The 21,457-nt window shown below is 37.6% G+C and overlaps 1 protein-coding gene and 1 pseudogene across 1 annotated transcript in view; both read right to left on the reverse strand.

The window, feature by feature from the left end:
• LOC114042180 (vomeronasal type-2 receptor 26-like) overlaps positions 1–20,753 on the reverse strand; it is a 59,689-nt gene extending 38,936 nt beyond the window's left edge. Inside the window, 3 exon segments of the mRNA XM_027860847.1 lie at positions 8,574–8,994; positions 16,230–16,521; positions 20,710–20,753. Of these exon segments, the coding sequence (XP_027716648.1) occupies positions 8,574–8,994; positions 16,230–16,521; positions 20,710–20,753 (757 nt within the window).
• On the reverse strand, positions 15,773–16,024 carry LOC114042179 (annotated as a pseudogene).
• Positions 20,754–21,457: the final 704 nt, after the last annotated feature.

Consider the following 21,457-nt stretch of genomic DNA (forward strand, 5'->3'; position numbering starts at 1 on the left):
ATGGACCTTCAGTGAAATAGAGGACTTTCAAGCACTCTTAATGAAAAGACCAGTGCTGAATAGACCTAAATACAAGACTCAAGAGAAGCATGAAAAGGTAAATGGGAAAGAGAAATCATAAGGGACTTATTAAAATTAAACTGTTTACATTCCTACATGAAGAGATGATGTTTTTAACTCATGAGACCTTTGTCAGTATTAGAGTAGTTGGAGGGAAAAAATTATATGTGTATATGTGTGTGTGTGTGTGTGTGTGTGTGTGTACATATATAGAGATAGATAGATAGATAGATAGAAGGCACAGGGTGAGTTGAAGATGAAGGGGTGATATCTAAAAAATAAAATTAAGAGGTGAAAGAGGGTTATACTGGGAGAAGGAGAAATGGAGAGGTAGAATGGGGTAAATTATCTCAAATAAAATAGATAAGAAAAAGCTTTTGCAGTGGAGGCAAAGTGGGGGAAGGTGAGAGGGAATGAATGCCTCTTATTCTCATAGGATTTGGCTTAAGGAGGGAATTACATACACACTCAATTGAGTATGGAAATCTATCTTACACTACAGGAAAATAGGGGGAAGGGGATAAGACAGTGGGGGAATGATAGAAGGGAGACCAGATTGGGGGAGGGTGTAATCAGAAGCAAACAGTTCTGAGGAGGGACAGGATTAAAAGAGAGAATAAAAAAATGAGGGGAGACTGGACAGGATGGAGGGAAATGTAGTTAATCTTTCACAGCATGACTCTTATGGAAGTGTTTTGCCTGACTACACATGGATAACCTATAGTGAATTGCTTGCCTTTTCAATGGGGTGGGTGGGGAGAGAGGAAAAGAGAGAATTTGGAACTCAAAGTTTTAAAAACAAATGTTAAAATTGTTTTTACATGCAACTGGGAAATAAGATATACAGGCAAAGGGGTATAGAAATATATCTTGCCCTAAAGGAAAATAGAAGGGGAAAGGGATAAGAGAAGGGGGGATAGAAAGAAGGGCATATTGGGGTAAGGGATATTTAGAATGCACGTCATCTTCATGTGGAGGGAGGGGAGAGATGGGGAGAAAATTTGGAACTCAAAATCTTATGGAAGTGAATGTTGAAAACTAGAAATAAATAAATTAATAAAAAAGAAATGATGAACAGGCAGATTTCAGGAAAAAAAACTGGAAAGACTTACATGAATTAATGCTCATTTCAGTAGGCAGAACCAGGAGAACATTGTACATAGTTAACAGCATCACTGTGAAATAACCAACTTTGATAGACAGCTCTTTACAGAAATACAATGATCTGAGACAATTCCAAAAGACTCATGATGGAAAATGCTATCCACATCCAGAGAAAGAACTATGGCGTCTGAATGGAGACTGAAGCATGCTATTTTCATTTTTTTGGCTTTTTTTTTCTTTTACGTGGTTTTTCCCTCTTGTTCTGATTCTTCTTTCACAACATGACTAATGTGGAAATATGTTTAAAATGATTGTACATGATTGTGCACTTTAATCTGTATCAGATTGCCAATTGTCTTGGGGAGAGGAAGGGGAGGCAGAAAAATTTGGAACTCAAACTATTACCAAAAAGAATGGTGAAAACTATCTTTACATGCAATTTAAAAATTAACCGCTATTAAATGTTTAAAAAAGAAAATTTTCAAGAAAATCACCCAGAGAGATTGAAAATGTAGAATGAGAAGCATGATAACAGAAATTATGTTTACCTTCCTCTCACTGAGAAATGTTATGGTAAGATTTCATTATTTTGGGGGAAAAATAAAGAATCTAACAGACTGGAAATAATACATCTTTATTGTTCAGTTGTTGAGGCCTGTCTAACTCTTCATGAACCCATGGACAATAGCATGCCTGACCCTTCTATTCTCCACTATATCTCAAAGTCTGTTAAATTAATGTTCATGATTTCCATGACACTATCTATCCATCTCTTCTCCAGTTGTCTCCTCTTCCTTTTACTTTTATTTATTTTCAAACACCAGGATCATAAAAAAGCTCCTATGGTGGCAGAAAAGATCAAGACCCAAACTCAAAAGAAGACAATAGTATTAAAACAGCAACAAGCAAAAACATAAATGAAAATTCAAATCACACACAAACATAACAAGAAAAGCAAACAAAATATAATATAGGAAAAATCAGATAAACTAAGCTTTCAGTACCAAATTCCCTATCTAGCCAAACTACTGTGAGTGCATTTGCGTACACTTGTGTGTGTATGTCTTTGTGTATTCATATATATGTAAGTATATAAACCTTGAGAATTCCAGAAAATGGGGCAAAGCTTCCAAAATCTTGGGCATTTCTAAGACAAAGTGTCCTTAGTAAATTTCTTGAAGGTGGACATTCAAGGAATTAAGAAGTCATTTGTAGGGGGAAAGTTATTATGTTCCCTTTAAGGTACCAGAGAAATATAAAGAGATAATGAAAAAGAATTGACCAGTACATCTGAGAGGAAGTAATAGAAAGAACTTTGAAGAGGAAAGAAGGCAGCAAGGCTAGGAATATTTAGTGTGCCCTAAAAATGAGTGTCACATATAAAGTCCAAGGTAATGAAGAAAATGGAGGAAGGGGGAAATTAGATAATCTTTAATTCTCCTGGGTAAATAAAAGCAAGTCATTGCAATTTGCTCATTAAAATTATTTATCAGGCAGAGCCAAGAGGGCAGACTGGAGGCAGCAACCCAGTTCAATTCTCTCAATGTTCTCTTCTCAACATGTATCATATCAAATTCTGGAGCAGCATAGCTAAGAAAAGGTCATGATGAGGCATTTTCTCAGCCCCCAAAAAATCACAAGGTTGGAAGGAGAGGCCTGTGACACGTTGTTGGGGGCTAAACCAGATGGGACATTGTAAAAATAAAAGCAGTGGGCATTGATGGTAGTTCTAACAGCAGCTGCAACTGCTTAAGGAACTCAGCCCAAAGACTTTCCATGGCAGAGAGGAGTACTAGCCCTCAAGGCTGTAGAGGAGCAGGGGACCTGGTTAAACAAAAAAGAATCTGATCATAAAAAAGCTCCTATGGTGGCAAAAAAGATCAAGACCCAAGCTCAAAAGAAGACAACAGTGTTAAAACAGCAACATGCAAAAACATAAATGAAAATTCAAATTAGACACAACCATAACAAGAATTCAGAAAAAAAGTTAAAGAAAGAGAGAAGAGTGGTAGATGAAAACTTGGTTAATAAATGAGCATGATACAAGAAGAAAACAACTTAATAAAAGATACACAAAATATAATAAAGGAAATATCACCTCAAAAAATAGAATTAGGAGCAGAACCAAGATAACAGAATAAAGCATAGGATTGTATGACCTATCCATATAATTATGATATCCTAAAAAAAAACAACAAAAATAATGCCTCAAAACAATTCTGGAGTAGCAGAACCAACAAAAAGAAGGAGTGAAACAATTTTCCAGGACAAGACAATTTAGAAGATCAGCAGGAAAAGTCTGTCTCACTGGAATTGGAGTGGAGTACAGTCCAGAAAGGCCATCCCTGCACAAAACAGCAGCTCTCTCCAAAAAGTCAATACCCATGACACTCTCCTAAGATTAATCTGCATTATTACCTTTTTTATTTGACCATCACTTTGTTTCTACACAATCTTTTTCTTTGTAGACAGTCAACAAAACAATAAATCAAGCTTTCATTTATAGAAAAAAAAGAGAGAAGCATCTATTCTAGAACTGTGCCAGAACTTAGTTGTGACAGTAGTACTTGTAGTAATTGCCTTGGTGGTCATAGTAGTACTAGTAGTGATACTACTACTACTACTACTACTACTACTACTACTACTAGTAATAGTAGTAGAAGTAGTAATAGAAATGGAAGAGGTAGAACGTGCTATTTGTATTATTATTATACAATGATACATTTTCTCATGTATTTTACATTATATATATTATGTAATTACATAATATTATACTCTTAGGAATTATTTTATAAATGATAATTATGATACAAATAATAATTGTTTTTCCAAATAGAAGGTAAATAGCTTACCCAAGATAACACAGCTATTAAGAGGCTAGATTTTAATTGAGTTCATCCTGACTCTAGACCTAGCACTATGTCAATTATCAGAGTTACCTGGTTCTAAAAAATGAAAAAAAAATCATTAAAACAATAAAAGAGCCAGTTAACAAAAGGCTGAAACTTCTCCCTCTGATTTATGAGTACAGACCCAAATTCTCAAATGCCCTCAAAAGCTATATTTAGTTGATCCAATTTTTGGACTTGGCCTACATCAATATTTGCTCTAGTTGGACTATCATTTACTTAGCTCATTTTGCTAACTGAGAAATTGGCTACAGATATCTCATTACCTTATTCGGACCCAGACAAAGCAGTTCCTTATTAAGTGTTTCTTTTTTTTATTCCATTACAAAACTCATTCTGAGTGGAAGTGGAAGATAAAATGAAGAAATAATAATTGAGTGGCCATTTTTCTATTTTCTTTTTCCCTCTCTTTTGTCTTTTTACTGGTTATACATGTGTTGTAATGCAAAACACTTCCATAGTAGTCATATTGTGCAAAACTAAGTATATTTCCCTTTATCCTCTCCTGCCCCCCATTTATTCTATTCTCTATTTTGACCCTTTCCCTCCTCAGAAGTGTTTGCTTCTGATTACTCCCTCCCCCAATCTGCCCTCCCCTCTATCATCCCCCTGCTTCTTGTCCCCTTCCCCCCCCCATTTTCCTGTAGGCTAAGATACATTTCCATACCCAATTGAGTGTGTATGTTATTCCCTCCTTAAGCCAAATCCTATGATTCACTCATTCCCTTTCCCCTTCCCCTGTTTCCCCTCCACTGTAAAAGCCTTCTTTTTGTCTGTTTCATGTGAGATAATTTTCCCCATTCTGTCTCTCTCTTTCTCATTCTCCCAGTATAATCCTCTCTCACCCCTTAATTTTGTTCTCCAGATATCACCCCTTCATCTTCAACTCACCTTGTGCTATCTATTTATCTATCTACCTATATACATACATATAATTTTTCCCTCCAATTACCCTAATACTGAAAAAAGTCTCATGAGTTAACAAATATCATCTTTCCATGCAGGAATATAAACAGTTCAACCTTAATCAGTCTCTTATGATTTCTCTTTCCTGTTTACCTCTTCATGTTTCACTTGAATCTTGTATTTGAAAGTCAAATATTCTATTCAGCTCTGGTCTTTTCATCAAGAATGCTTGAAAGTCCCCTATTTCACTGAATGACCATTTTTTCTCCCTGAAGGATTATACTCAGTTTTGCTGGGCAAGTGATTCTTGGCTGTAATCCTATCTCCTTTGCCCTCTGGAATATTATATTCCATGCCCTGTGGTCCCTTAATGTAGAAGTTGCTAAATATTGCACTATCCTGACTGTGGCTCCATAATACTTGAATTGTTTCTTTCTCTCTGCTTGCAATATTTTCTCCTTGACCTGGGAACTCTGGAATTTGGCTACAATATTTCTAGGAGTTTTCCTTTGGGGATCTCTTTCAGAAGGTGATTGGTGGATTCTTTCAATTTCTATTTTATCCTCTGGTTCTAAAATGTCAGGACAGTTTTCCTCGATAATTTCTTGAAAGATGATGTCTAGGCTCTTTTTTTTTTTGATCATGGCTTTCAGATAGTCCAATAATTTTTAAATTATCTCTCCTGATCTATTTTCCAGGTCAGTTGTTTTTCCACTGAGATATTTCACATTGTTTTCTATTTTTTCATTCTTTTGGATTTGTTTTACAGTGTCTTGATTTCTCATAAAGTCATTAGCTTCCAATCACTCCATTCTAATTTTTAAAGAAGAATTTTCTTCAGTAATCTTTTGGACTTCCTTTTCCATTTCACCAATTTTGCTTTTTAGGGCATTCTCCTCCTCATTGGCTTTTTGGACCACTTTTGCCATTTGGGTTAACTTATTTTTTAAGGTGTTATTTTCTTCAGTATTTTTTTGGGTCTCTTTTAGCAAACTGTTGACTTGTTTTTCATGATTCTTGTATCACTCTCATTTCTTTTCCCAGTTTTTCCTTTACTTCTCTTACTTGTTTCTCAAACTCCTTTTTGAGCTCTTCCATAGCCTGAGACTGATTCCTATTTTTCTTGGAGGCTTTGGATGTAGGAACTTTGACTTTGTTGTCTTCTTCTGGTTGTATGTTTTGATATTTATTACCAAAGAAATATTCTATGGTCTGACTTTTTTGAACCTTTTTTTATTCATGATCCCAGTCAATTACTTGAGTTTTAAACTTTTTGTTAAGGTAGGGGTCTGCTTCCAGTGTGGAGAATGTACTGTCCCAAGCTTCAGGGGTTTTGTGCAACTGTTTTCAAAGATACTTCTAGGGACATGTAAATTTTCAGTTCTTCCAAGGGGGTATGATAAGAGGCGAGGTGTTTATTCCTTTCTTGGCCTGTGAGTGATGACAAGCACTCTTTTCTGCCTTGGAACTGTGAGGAGGATTCCCTCTCCACCATGACCATAGGCTCCATCATGCCAGTACTTTTCTTTCCCCTGTGACCGCCATCTAGAACTACCACCCAGATCAAAGCACAGGCAAAACAAGAGAATCCTGCCAAAGCACCAGCAAAGAGATCCCTGCCATCCCCCTCTGATCAACTGCTCCATTTCCCCTCAGTCTCTGGGCTGGAATCTCTGGAAGCAGCTGCAACCTCGGGGCTGGGCATCGGAGACTGGGGCTGAGATGCTTCTCTCTCACCACAGATGCAGACTTTTCCCACTGCCCTTCTAAGTTGTCTTTGGCGTTCGTGGGTTGAAAAGTCTGGAAACTGCCCCAGCTGCCCGTGATTCAGTCCTCTGAGGCCTGCTCCAGGTTCGCTGAGGCTGGCCTTGCCTGAGGGCCCATGCGGAACTGCAATCCTCTCACAACCCAGCATGATAAACCTTTCTGATCAACCATCCAGTCTGTCTTGGGCTGTAAATTTGTTTCACTCTGTCTTTTTGTGGGTTCTGCTGCTTAAGAATTTGTTTAGAGCCATTTTTTACAGGTATTTGGAGTGGTTTAGGGGAGAGCTCAAGCAAGTCACTGCTTTTACTCTGCCATATTCGCTCTGCCCCCCATTTTTCTATTTTCAATGATCATGTTTCTAACCATTCAGAGGTATGTTCTAATTTATTCTTCAGTCACCCTTTTTTCAAACAATCTAAAATGTGTAAGAAGTCAAAATACTAACTTTTCCTATTAACCTCATTTCTTCAGCAAACTCAGATAAATTTGATCTTTGATTCTCTTGGTACTATTCTTACAGGACTATTTCATGTTTTATCTTATTAATATCTTACATGCCCATTGTTCCTTCTCCTGTACATATGATGTATACATCTGACTTGGTGGCTGAGCTTTTGGAGCCTCATCATTACTGTATAAAAACAAGTCCTCTTTTTCTTCCTCATTGAAATCATTTCTCTTTTTGACTACTGAATTACTATCTTAGAACTTCCTATCTATCCTGGGATAACTGATCTCATAGAATTTCAAACTGCAGGCATTTTCTCATTGAGATGTTTGAAACATGCTCTCTCAAATCTAGAATGCTGATCGTTCTGTATCCAGATGTCCACTCTTGTATTGTAAACTATACTAGGATATGTTCATTCCCTATGTGCCAAGTTTCTGAACGTTTCTGCCATAGCAATCAATTCCTTCAAGCATTAAAAATCATCATATCTAGGATACAGTTGCCAATAAAGAATTCCTCTACATTTAAAAAAAAATGAATGCATTATTGAAGCAAGTGTACTCGTGTACAAATATCAAGTAAAGTATGCTGCTCAGCTATAGATGTTGATAGAAATTAAAATTGATCGATTAGAAATTCCCACAAAGCACCTTGGCATTTGCAATGTTGTGAACTAGGCAACTGTAAAGGGGCTAAAATGGAACCAATTTAATGAAACTGTCCTGTCACATTGACTCATGCCCAAAGAGATGTGTAAAAGGAAGAACACCAACAACTTCACCAAGGTTGCTATAGCAACCTATCATATGAGGTAATTTCATTGCTTTCCCCCAGAATTCAAAGTAAGAACAAATAAAAAAAGGCAGGACAAAGTGTTGGGGAACATGAGGTAGTACTGTTGACTCAGGTCACTGCTGCATCATCTATAGAACAGACAACTAACAAATGAATGTTGTGAGTACCCTGTGCTAAGGCCCAGGAGTGGAAGAGGAATGTTACCTTCCAAGAAAGTTCTGGGTTACTTCCAAATTCTGATGTATCTTTTGCCTCAGACTGGAGCATCTGATGGAGAGCATGTGCCAATAAATATACTGCATTGTAAACATTAGAACTCAGTTCCATAATGATCGTGTCAAATTTCATATTATGTAAATTTGTGAAGGAAACACTTTCTGAGCAGATAAAGTGTAATATTTTTATGTGACTTTTGTCTGAAATTCTGCACTTAAAAGCTGATTCCAAGAAAGCCTTTAGGAAAATGTCCCCAGGGTTCACACCGGAATTCTGGTTTCTTACAAAATCTGTGAAACCAAGAATCTCCATCTGGGAATGAGAAAATAGTATTATACCATGAAAATGGGCAAGGTATTTAAAACTAGAATCAAAAGAAAAATCCCAAGAAGTGGTGGCAACCAACATCTTCCCATAAAGTACGTAATTAACAAATGCAAACACAAGTTGTTGAAGGGAGTCTGTATCTCCATAGATGAAAATCACATTTGATGATGCAATGATCCTAGAAGTGAGATTATAATGCTCATCAAATGCAACATTTGGGGACACTCTTTCCTTAAAGGCTACACACAGACCATTCCTGACCATCTCCTCTTTCAGATCACTGAAGAAATTTTCACCTCTCTCATTATCTGAAAGTACCACTCCCACCCAAGTCTAGCCAAAATGGAGCATCAATTAGATGAATGTGTGGTGAAGAGCAGATTCCCTGATGCCCATCTGATAGACATACAGATATTGAATCTTATCAGTAGGAAGAACACCAAATAGGCCATAGGTGATCTAAATGAAAAAGAATTAAGACTGGAATGGTGATTCAAGTTCCTTCAGAGTAGGAATTTATCCTCCAATACATTTGTATATCAAGCAGCTATGAATGGCTTACACAGAGCAGCTGTAATAAATAAATAATAAATGATAAATGCTTACTAATTTTAATTTGTAATATAGGTCACAAAATTAATCTATTATGAAATGTAACAGTGTGAATGAAATTCTAAAACTGAAGCTGATCAAGAACCTTTTCTCCAATATCTCCATAAAGCAATTACTAAGTCTCTACTTGAAACTTTTCAATGAGGGAAAACTCAGGTACCTCCCAAAAGACCATTCCCCTTTTAGACAAATCAACCAATTACACTTTTTATCTTAATTTTGTAACTGAGTCAGCTTCTTTGAAACATTGACTCATTCATCCTATTTTTTTTCATGTTGATTCAACTAGAACATTTTAGTATCTCCTGCATGAAGCTGTTATGTAAATATTTGAGCATAGGTACATGTCCTCTCCAATTCATCTCCCCTCTTCTTCAACCCAAACATCAACAATTCCTTTACCAAGTATTTCTATGACATGCATTATACTTCTGTCATGGTTCCAGGGAGAATGAAATTTCTCTGATGCCAAGAATTGTGCCCCAGGGCTCATTCTAGAAGGAAAAATTCTCTAGCCCAAACTCAAAATTGGCATTTAAGAGGCTATGGGATAGTAAGGAGAAGAGACAGACAGGATATGAGAATAACTAAGGCAATGTGTGGCACAGAGTGCTGGACTGATCTTAGACTTATCCTCTCTAAGTTAAACATTTACATTTAACAAAAGCAGCTTCCGCAAGGCAAAATGACTACCAGAAGAATTAATGCCAGCAGATTAGAGCTCTTCTCTGAGAGGGAACAGTTTGTTGCTAACTTGAAAGGAAAGTTGGGCCAACACACAGTTGACAACAGTGAAGCAGAAAAGGAGTGGGCAGCTTTCAGAGATTTGGTATACAGCACTGCATTTTCTCATCTGGGTTAGAACTCTTACAAATATCAAGACTATTTTGATGAAAATGACGGGGAAATTCAGGAGCTGTTAAATGAAAAATGAGAATTCCACAGGGCTTACCAGCAGGATAGTTCATCAGTCTCTAGTAAGGCAGCATTTAATTCCATCAAAAGTGAGGTACAAGCAAAGCTTAGAAAGATGCAGGATTCTTGAATCGGTAAGAAAGCAGAGAAAATTCAGTTTTATGTTGATAGCAACAATCCAAAGCACTTTTACGATGCCCTGAAGGCTATTTATGGGCCAAAGTCCTGTGGTACATCTCAACTACTCATTGCTGATGGAGCCACATCGATAATGATAAAGACATGATCCTAGAGAGATGAAATGAGTGCATCCATAGCATTCTCAACAGATTGTCATCAATCAATGTTGAGGCCATTGCCTGTTCACCACAGGTTGACATCAGTCCCTTCCTAGCTGAAGTTATAGCTGAAGGAGTTTTGAATGCCATTAGACTCCTTTCCTGTGGCAAAGCACCTCATGTTGATTCCATTCCAAAATTTTCCTGGTGATATTGCAAGAGGATATTATCCCCGGAGTTCAAGGCTGCATTCATTGTCCATCTCTAGAAAGGTAAAGGAAATAGATTGTCCTGTGACAATCACAGGGTGGGCGTCTCTCTCTTAGTCACTGTTGGCAAGATTCTTAACAGAGTTGATCTTAATAAGCTGATCCTTCACCTGGAAGATGCTCATCTACCCGAGAGCCAGTGCAGCTTCAGAAAGGGCTGAGTAATGATGGATAGGGTATTTGCTGCCCAACAAGTCCAGGAGAAATGCAAGGAGCAGAACAGAGGCCTGTACACCACATTTGTAGATATGACCAAGGCTTTTGATGCTGTCAGTCATGAGGGCTTATGGAAAATTATGTCAAAATTTGGTTGCCTGGAGAAGTTCATTAATACTGTATGTCAATTTCACAATGGCATGCTTGCCTTTGTTCTGAATAATGAATGACACTCTCTCGCTTTCCCAGTTACCAATGGAGTGAAACAAGGCTATGTCTTATTGAATGCTTTTTAGCAAGATATTTTCATCCATGTTGGTATATTCCTCAACTTCAAAAGTCTACAAGCCAAGACCAAAGTGGATGGAGTGTTGGTGCATGATTTTTTGTTCTGAAATGATTGTGCACTCCATGCAGCCTCTGGAGAAGAGATTCAGCAAAGTATGGATCTATTTTCTGTTGCTTGTACTAATTTTGGCCAATTAACACCAGGAAAACACAGGTGCTCCATCAGCCAGCACCACAGCATCCATACATGGAACCATCAGTTAGAGCAAGACTTGAATGCTGTGGATAAGTTCACTTAACTTGGCATTATACAAGGCACACATTGATAATGGAGTTTACACACACATTGCCAGAGCTAGCTCAATGTGTGAGAGGCTCTGAAGGAAAGTGTGGGAGAGAAGAGTTATTAGACTGACTACCAAACTGAAGGTCTACAGAGCTGTTGTGGTGACCTCATTGTTGTGTGCCTGTGAACCCTGGACGGTTTACAAACTTCATGCCAGCAAACTGAATCACTTTTATTTGAATTGTCTTAAGAAGATTCTGAAGATCACCTGGCAGGATAAGATACCAGACAGTGAGGTCCTTTCTTGAACTAAACTGCCAAGCATTCAAACTCTACTACAGAGGGTACAACTCCAATGTGCTGGCCACATTGTTTGAATGCCAAACATCCACTTGCAAAAAGACTGTTTTATGGAGAACTCACACAGGGCAAGTATTCACATGATGGTCAGAAGAAGTGATACTAGGACATGCTCAATCCCTCTCTCTCTCTGTCTCTCTCTTTTTTTTTTTTTTTTTTTTGGCTAGGCAATGGGGTTAAGTGACTTGCCCAGGGTCACACAGCTAGTAAGTGTTATGTGTCTGAGGCTGGATTTGAACTCAGGTCCTCCTGAATCCAGGACTTGTACTCTATCCACTGCACCACCTAGCTGCCCAGCTCAATATCTTTCTTAAGAACTTTGGAATTGATTGTATGACATGGGAGACATAATTTTTAATATTCATTTTTAAACTTTGAGTCACAAATTCTCTCCCTTGCTCCCTTCCCACCCATCCTCATTGAGAAGGCAAGCAATTTGATATAGGCTATACATGTGTAGTCATGCAAAATACATCCGTAATAGTCATGTTGAGAAAGACTAAGTATATTTTCCTCCATCTTATCCTGTGCCCCCCATTTATTCTGTTCTCTTCTTTGACCCTGTCCCTCCTCAAAAGTGTTTGCTTCTAATTGTACCGTTCCCAAATTGGCCCTCCCTTCTATTACCCTTCCCTCTTTTATCCTCTTACCCCCCCTACTCCCTGTAGGGTAAGATAGATTTCCATATGCAAATTAGTGTGTGTGCTATTTCCTCCTTAAGTCAAATCTGATGAGAGTAAAATTCACTCATTCTGTCTCACCTTCCCTTTCTTCCCTTCCACTGTAAAAGCTTTTTCTTGCCCCTTTTATGTGTGAGATAATTTACCCCATTTTACTTCTCCCTTTCTCCTTCTCCTAGTACATTCCTCTCTCATACCTTAATTTTATTTTTTTAGATATCATCTCTTCATCTGTTGAAACAACCAGAAATCAATCTGTGGACTTGCTAAAAAGTCAACACACATCTTTTTAAAATGGTCATTTTTTGGCCTGACACTGTGCTAAGAACTTGGGACAACTACAAAAAAAAAAAGAAAAAGAGTCAATGTGCTTAGGTCCTATAATGGGGGATAGATAACCCCTACAAAAGCATAGAAAAATGAGGAGAGGGGCAGGGAGAAGATTCTTTTTGGTTTTGGGCATAATGTGGAAATCCAGAGATTCAGATGAAGAGTTGAGATAATGAAGGATGCTTGATCTGGAGACCTTTTCAAAATGAAAGTCTGGTAGGAACTGTCCAAAGGCCAAGAGAACTCTAAGGGTTGTGCGAAGTTCCAGGCTACAAAGGCCACTTAGTGGTGAGAAGGAATCTTCTAAAGGGATGAGGAGAAAGAATATTTTTGCATACAAAACATTTTTGGACTGGTGACTCCCTTACTTAGATCAACTAACTCTTTGAAGTGGGTCTTTTCTTGGTTAACAGGTGAAACCACAGCTGGATTAGGTCCAAGATGTGGTTTGGCTACTACTATTGTCTCTGCTACCAAGTCTAGGGGATAAAGGGACCAATGATGAAACTTTTAACCTTTCAATACTTAAAATTTCAAAAATTATTCTATCCTCTGTCTAGATACTTATTCACAAATTTTACAGAAAGAAGCACAATATGTTTAGGTACATGAAGAATTGTGAACTAAGTACAAGACAGACTTACTGGTTCTCCTTTGAGAACACAAGAATTTCAAGAATTGATTTCATTATATACCTGAGTTTAATGGAGGGTGAAGGGGAGTGGCCATTAAAACTAAGTCCATTAAGCATGAGGAGACTTTTTCTACCAACTACCATTTCAACCCGTGCAACTTTGGAAGACAGTTTGGACCTTGATGATTCAGAATTTCCTAGGAAGTGATTCATATAAAGACTTTTCCCCCTCTCTTAGCTCTTCTGGCATTTTGACAAGAACTCTACTGAACTCATAGTACCTTTCCTCTTTATCCTCTCAACTGGATACCTTGTGGACCTAAGCAGGAGATTTCTTACTAAAGAGATTTCTCACCCTGGAAGGTCAGTTTGCCTCTGCCACCACTTCCACTGATAGGTTACTTACTCCTAGAACGTATAACACTTAACTTTCCAGAATTCTTCTCCACCATTCCTTTTGTAAATACCTATATCTTATGGAAAATCCTTACATTTAAATCTCCTTTGATGTGTTAGCCCCTAGGATAACCAGGGCATAACATTTTTGAGGTCAAGAACTGCAGTTATAGTAAATATATCTGTATGTCTGGTGTGTACCACAGTGCTGCTGTTGTTTGTTTATTCATTCTCAAAGAGGACCATGACATCAGGGAGGTGATTCCTTGACAAGGAAGTGAATTGGATTTTAAAGTAGGGAGAGCTGTGTAAAGTAACCAGTCTCACTTTCTTCTTTGTGGCTATCGGGATCCATTGGGGAGATGTAGATCAGGATGACTGGAGATGGCTCTGGATGCAGTGGGGGACCTTAGCCTTTTTAAACTAAGGTCCTTAAAAGGTTTCAGTTTGACTGGGGCAATGCCTGTTCAGTAATTAAGGCTTAGTAACAAATGAAGCAGAGAATGTCCTCTTTACCTAGTCAAAAATATAGATCTGCGAGGGGAAGACCATGAGTGTTTCTAAACAAAACAGAAACAATTGCTACTAACATTCACTTGATAAAAAATTATTTCTTTTTTTCTTCTTTTTTATTAATTTATTTATTTTTAGTTTTCAACATTCACTTCCACAAGATTTTGAGTTCTAAATTTTCTCCCCATCTCGTCCCTCCCCCACCCCAAGACAGTGTGCATTCTGAATACCCTTTCCTCTAATCTGCCCTCCTTTTGATCCCCTCCCTTCTCTTATCCCCTTCTCCTATTTTCCTGTAGGGCAGGATAGATTTCTATACTCCATTTCCTGTATGTCTTATTTCCCAGCTACATATGAAAACAAATTTTAACATTTGTTTTTAAAACTTTGGGTTCCAAATTTTCTCCCTTCCTCCTTCCCCACCCACCCTCACTGAGAAGGCAAGCAACTCGATACAGGTTATACATATGTAGCCATGCAAAACACTTCCATAGTAGTTATGTTGTGAAAAACTAACTATATTTCCCTTCATCCTATCCCTACCCCCATTTATTCTATTATTTTATTCTCTCTTTTGACCCTGTCCCTCCTCAGAAGTGTTTGTTTCTGATTACCCTCTCCCCTAATCTGCCCTCCCCTTATCATCTGACCCCCCTTATCTCTTTTTGCCCTATTTTCCTGTAGGGTAAGATAGCTTTCCATACCCAATTGAGTGTGAATGTTATTCCTTCCTTAAGCCAAATACTATGAGGATAAGATTCACTCATTCCCTCCCACCTTCCCCCACTTATCTTCCATTGTAAAAACCTTTTCTTGTCTGTTCTATGTGAGATAATTTACCCCATTCCACCTCTCCCTTTCTCCTTCTCCCAGTATAATCTTCTTTAACCTCTAAATTTTATTCTCCAGATATCACCCCTTCATCTTCAAATCACCCTGTGCCATCTATCTATCTGTCTATCTATACATCTATCTATACATACATACATATAATTTAAAATATTTCTTAGAAATAACTTGAATTGAATATATAAATTATTTCTGTTCTGAAGGAATACATCATAAATTTTGCAAATCAGGTACAGATGCAGGAAGGTGGCACATTATCAGCCCATATTGGAAGATCACTCTAAACACAGAATTAGATGATTCCTGGTAGCACCAACTGCTAAAGGAAAGGTCTAGAGATTCATTCTTTTAGGGGAAATATAACAAATCAATTTTAGAATGAAAAGAAACAAAGCCCTTTTCCTGGGAATTTTCTGAGGTAAGGCAAAAAGAAATATTTCTTCCCTCTAAAATATTTTGAATTCCATACAAATATAAACTCCTAGTGGGTGGTGTAGTGATCATTAGTTAGCCAGATTTTTACTTGGTTCAAAATCATCAGAGTTAAACCAATATAGCACCATCTCACCTAGAGGACAGAATGAGTTCCCTGATGGAAGGGACTGTTTTACTCTTTTTTTTCCTTTTTTTTCCCCTTCATTTTAATACAGGTGGAATATTGAATGATTCCTTCACTTCAGCTCCTTCACAGCCAAACCAGGAGGCAGGGACTGTTTTAAGTTTCTCTGCTTTCTCTTTGTCTGTGATGACCAGTGTGTACAGCTACCTGTTGCAGCGAATCTTAAACTTCACGTTTTCCTTGTTTTTCTTGATCTTGACAGATTTGGCATCTTGTCACCTGGCTGTCAGCAGGAAGTCTTTTATTTCCTCGATTTTTCGGGGCATGGCGGCGGCGGCGGCGGGAGGAGGGGCAGCGTGTGGCCTGAGAGGTCGCGCTACGGGAGAGATACTCACAACTCTGTTTTACTCTTTTTTTGTGTCTTCTTTTGTCAGAATAGTAACTAGAACTTCTTATTACTTGTTTATTGACTCACTAACACTGCACCAGAGCAGATTAGAAAGAGTTTGCTGTTTTAAATACAAAGAACATATTGGATGAAAATGAGTCACAGTATTGTGCTCCCTTACCTGTGGAACTTTATAAAGTTTTAAAATGGTGGCCATGGCCATGGACAATGTGGATGACATCCCTCCAATGATAGCCACTGAATTGGGCTGCCTGCCACAGCTATAGTTAGGGACAGTTGGACCCATCCGTGACAGCCATATCAAGGAGCTCTCCACAGCTAGACTGTTTAGATGAAAGTTATTGAGCAACTGATATCCCAAGGTTATGTTCGGCAGCAAATTGGGGTTCTTGTTGATCTCATCCACAGCAAATTGGAAAGTGAGGATATGTTGGTAATATTTGCGCAATGTACTAAAGTGAGAGAAAAATATAAAGAACAAGGCAAACTCTGTATGTGTAAAAAGAACAAGTAGTCATAGCAGATGGACTGTTGGACATGGAGTCAGGAAGTCCTATGTTAAATCTTGCCTCTAACATTTGCTAACAGGGTGGTCCTGGACAAATTATTTGACATCCATGAACATCAACCTCCACATCTGTAAAATGAGGGACTTTAAGTAAATATCCTTCAAAATCCTTTCAAGGACACACACACACACACACAAAGAAATGATGATGTGCTTTAGACATTACAATATATCTATTCTTAAAATGGAACTGAACAAACCAAGCTGTCTGATTTTTTATCTTATGCAAATATAGAATGAGGAACTTCTAATTCTAAACTTTCAATTTGGAGATATATTCAATGACCCCCTTCACCATGCAAAACATATTAGCTGGGATTAGTGAAATATAGTGTTAACATAGATTTTAGATATGTTGTAAAGATTTTTAAGATTCTATGTTGGGGTAAAAATGGAATACATGTATTTCAAAATTAGGATTTTCAGGAAAATGAAATGGGTAACATTGAAAGATTCAAGGAGAAGTATTGATCTCATCCTTGCTAAAATAACTACCTGAGGTAAAGCAAAAAGATTCTCAAGATTTAGAATTTCAAGACATATTTATTGGATGCAGTTCATCTTCCTATCCTTTTCAAGTAAGGACACAATATTGCTCTGTTAAAAGCTGGATAACTGAGAACCAGGGAATCAATAAATCCACACTTACTAAAGTGCCTACTATGTGCCAGGTACTGTGCTATATAGTAAGGATACAAAAACAACAAAAAAAGTCCTGTTGTTAAGGAGGTTACATCTTAATGGGAAAGAAAACATGCAAACAGAAAGGCAGAGAGAGACAGACAGACAGAGATAGACAGAGAAAGAAAGACAGAGACAGAGAGACAGAAAAAGGAAGAGGCACACAGACATACAGAGAAGAAGTTATATATTTAAGAGACCTTGCCAAGCTGAAATTGACAGCCTTTGGCAACAGCTTGGATAAGTGGGGAGAGGGATAAAGAAGAATGTTGGATCACTGCAAGGCTGGGAGCCAGAGGGCATTAGAGGATGATTTTGCCCATGACAGTAATAGGGAAAGTAGGAGGGCAAGATTTTAGGGGCAAAAGAAAATGATTTCCATTTTGGATGTACAGAACTTAAGCTGTTCACTGGTCCTTTATCAAAAAGGCAGTTGATGTCTCCCATGAAATGGAAGTGGATAGCAGAATGTATTAAAAACCATAATCCTACAATATGTTGTTTACAAGAAATACATTTGGAACAGGGATACACACAGTGTAAAGGAAAAAGACTGGAGTAGAATATATTATGCTGCAGCTGAAGTAAAAAAAAAAAGCAGGAGTAGCAATCCTGATCTCAGACAAAGCAAAAGCAAAAAAAGGATCTTATTAAAAGAGATAAGGAAGGAAACTAAATCTTGCTAAAAGGCACCATAGACAATGAATATCATTACTAACCATATATGGAAGTGGTATAGCATTAAAATATTTAGAAGAGAAGATCAGGGTGTTACAGGAAGAAATAGATAGCAAAACTACACTAGTGGGGGACCTGAACCTCCCCTTCTCTGAACTAGACAAATCTAACCACAAAATAAACAAGAAGTTAAGAAAGCGAATAGGATTTCAGAAAAGTTAGATATGGTAGACCTCTGGAGAAAACTTGATGGGGATAGAAAGGAATATACCTTTTTCTCCGTGGTACATGGCACCTGCACAAAAATTGATCATGTACTAGGGCACAAAAACCTCATAATCCAATGCAGAAAGGCAGAAATATTAAATGTATCCTTTTCAGATCATGATGCAATAAAAATACCTCTACTAAAGGGTTGTGGAAAGATAGACTAAAAATTAATTGGAAGCTAAATAATCTAATCCTAAAGAATGAGTGGGTCAAAAAACAAATCATAGAAATAATAACTTCAACCAAGAGAATGACAGTAATGAGACAACTTACCAAAACTTATGGGATGCAGGGAAAGTGATTCTTAGGGGAACTTTTCTATCTCTAAATGCTTTCATGAACAACATAAAGAAAGAAGAGATCAATGAATTGGGCATGCAACGAAAAAAGCAAGAAAAAGAACAAATTAAAAACCCCCAATTAAATACAAAATTAGAAATGCTGAAAACCAAAGGAGAGATTAATAAAATTGAAACTAAGACAACTGAATACTATTATGCTATAAGAAATTATGAGCAGGATGACTTTAGAAAAACCTGGAAAGACTTGTATGGACTGATGGTGACTGAAGTGAGCAGAACCAAGAAAACATTGTACAAAGTAACAGTCACATTGTTCACTGTTAATTTGATAGACTTAGCTCTTCTCAGCAATACAAGGATCTAAGCCATTTCCAAAAGACTCATGATAGACAATACTATCCACATCCAGAGAAAGAACCATGGAGTCTGATTGCAGATTGACACATACTCTTTGCTCTTTTTTCTTTCTTCTGTTTGGTTTTGTTTCTTCTTTCTCATGGTTCCTCCTATTGGTTCTAATTCTTTTGTACAACATGGCTAATATGAAAATATGTTTGATAGATATGTATATGTAGAGCCTATATCAGATTGCACACTGTCTTGGGGAGGGAGCAGGGAAGGGAGAGGTAGAAAATTTAAAACTCCAAAGCTTATGGAAGTGAATGTTGAGAACTAAAAAGAAATTAATTAAAAAATAAAAGCAGTCGGTGATATGAGATGTGAGATCAGCAGAGAGTTTGTGCCAGAACAGGTATATATGAGAATCATCAGCAAAGAGATGCTATGTAAGTTATAGAAGTTGATAAGATAACCAAGCAAAGTAGTAGAGTGGGTTAGAGATAGATCCCTGTGGAACACCTAGAGTAGGCAGTGTTATATGAAGAGAATAGAGCAAGGGAGAAAGGGAAGGAGCAGTAAGAAAAGGAGGAGGAGAACAAGGCAAAACTGCTAATCAAACCTTGATAGAAGAGAGCACCCAAGAGGAGAGAGTGATGAACAGTGTCAAAGTCGGTAACGAAAACAATGAGAATGAGGAAGAGAACATAAATAAATAGTCTCAAACTCACAATGTAGTCAACTGAAAGACAGAAACTGGAGCTCCCAATAAGCAGAGACTAAAATGATGAACGAGTGATTTCAATCATCTTAGAAACATTTATGAGGCCTCAACTAGAATGCAGGCATTTGCAAGTCATGTGGGCTTAGAGACAAAAGTGAAAAATAATATCCTCAAAGAGATTACATACTAGCTGGCAGAGAAAATGTGTCCATATAGCAACAAATAGATTATATTAGAGATATGGTGATAAAATATTATGTGAAGGAAGTGACTAACAGCTCAGGGGGAGCAGAAAAGACTTCATGTCAAATGAGCTGAAATTTTAATGAAACTAGGAATTCTGAGACATGAAAGTGAATATAGAGCAGAGGGAAGGAACAGATCAAATTTATGGCTTCTGTTTTGTTACTGTATCTTAAGACAATTGGAGACCAATTGCAAGCCTTGGAATCCAGCCACAACCAACATGAATAGAATAGAGTAACCCCATTGCAGTGGGCAAGCTGCAAGCACCTGAGGACCCAGTGTGAAAATCCAGTGACCTAGCCCCTTAGTGCCAGCATAAGAAGCTTGGAATAGCTCCCCTGTGTCCCCGGAGCAGAGATTAATTTTAAAAGCCATGAAATAGACTGAAAATGAGTAAGAAACAGAAAAGAACTCTGACCATAGAAAAATACTATCTTGATAGGGAAGATCAAAACACAAACTCGAAGAGGACAACAATGTCAAGGCCAAATGTGAAACCTCAAAGGGGAATGTGAATTGGTCTCATATCCAAAAAGTCCTTTTGAAAGAGCTCAAAAAAGATTTAAAAAAATCAAATATGAGAGCTAAAAGAAAAAAAATTGGAAAAGAATGAAGAGTGATGCAGGAGAATTATGAAAAAAAAAGGCAACGGTTTCAAAAACGAAGCATAAAACAAACAAGCAAACAAACAAAAAAACAAAACAAATAGTTTTTGATTCCAGAGTTCCCTAGTCTGTCTCGGGGCATGAGCAATCAGTATTAATGTGCTGGTTTAGATATGCTAAAGTTTGTACTAAGGGAAGATTGTTTGAAGGAGCCTACCCAGAAAACCTACCCAGAGAGTTGCTCCTGTGTGAACCAGGGCTGGGCAGGGGACATAAAGTCAAATTGAGAGTCTCTGGAACAGAAAATTGCCTGGGTTGATTGAGAGAAGCAGCAGAGATAAGACTTGAGGAAAGGCTTGAAACCTGGAGAGAGGAGGGGCTGGGCAAGTTAAGGGGTAGAAGATTTTCATTAATTAATTATCCATTTGCTTAACTGATCAATGAAATTGATTGATTAATAAAAAAACAACTGTGCATACTCTTTGATCCAGTAATACCACTACTAGGTTGGTATAAGAAAGACATCATAAAAAAGGGGAAAAGGACTCACATGTATAAAAGTATTTAAAGCAGCTCTTTTTCTGGTGATAAAGAATTGGAAATTGAGGGGATGCCCATCAAGTAGAGAATGGCTGAACAAGCTGTGGTGTATGCTTGTGATGGAATACTATTGTGCTTTAAGAAATGATGAGCAGGTAGATTTCAGAGAAACTTAGAAAGACTTACATGAACTGATGCTGAGTGAAGTGAGCAGAACCAGCAGAATTGTACACAGTGACAGCAACAATCTGTGATGATTAAGTGTGATAGACTTAGTTCTTCTCAGCAATGAAATGATCCAAGACAATTCCCTTGTGATAGAAGATGTTATCCACATCCAGAGAAAGAACTCTGGAGTCTGAATGCTGATTGAAGCATCCTATTTTGATTTGTTTTTTCTTTCTCATGGTTTTGTCCTTTTGTTCTGATTCTTCATTC

This window comes from Vombatus ursinus, unplaced genomic scaffold, assembly GCF_900497805.2.
Source record: "Vombatus ursinus unplaced genomic scaffold, bare-nosed wombat genome assembly UNPS02014286.1, whole genome shotgun sequence".
Classification (NCBI taxonomy): Eukaryota; Metazoa; Chordata; class Mammalia; order Diprotodontia; family Vombatidae; genus Vombatus; species Vombatus ursinus.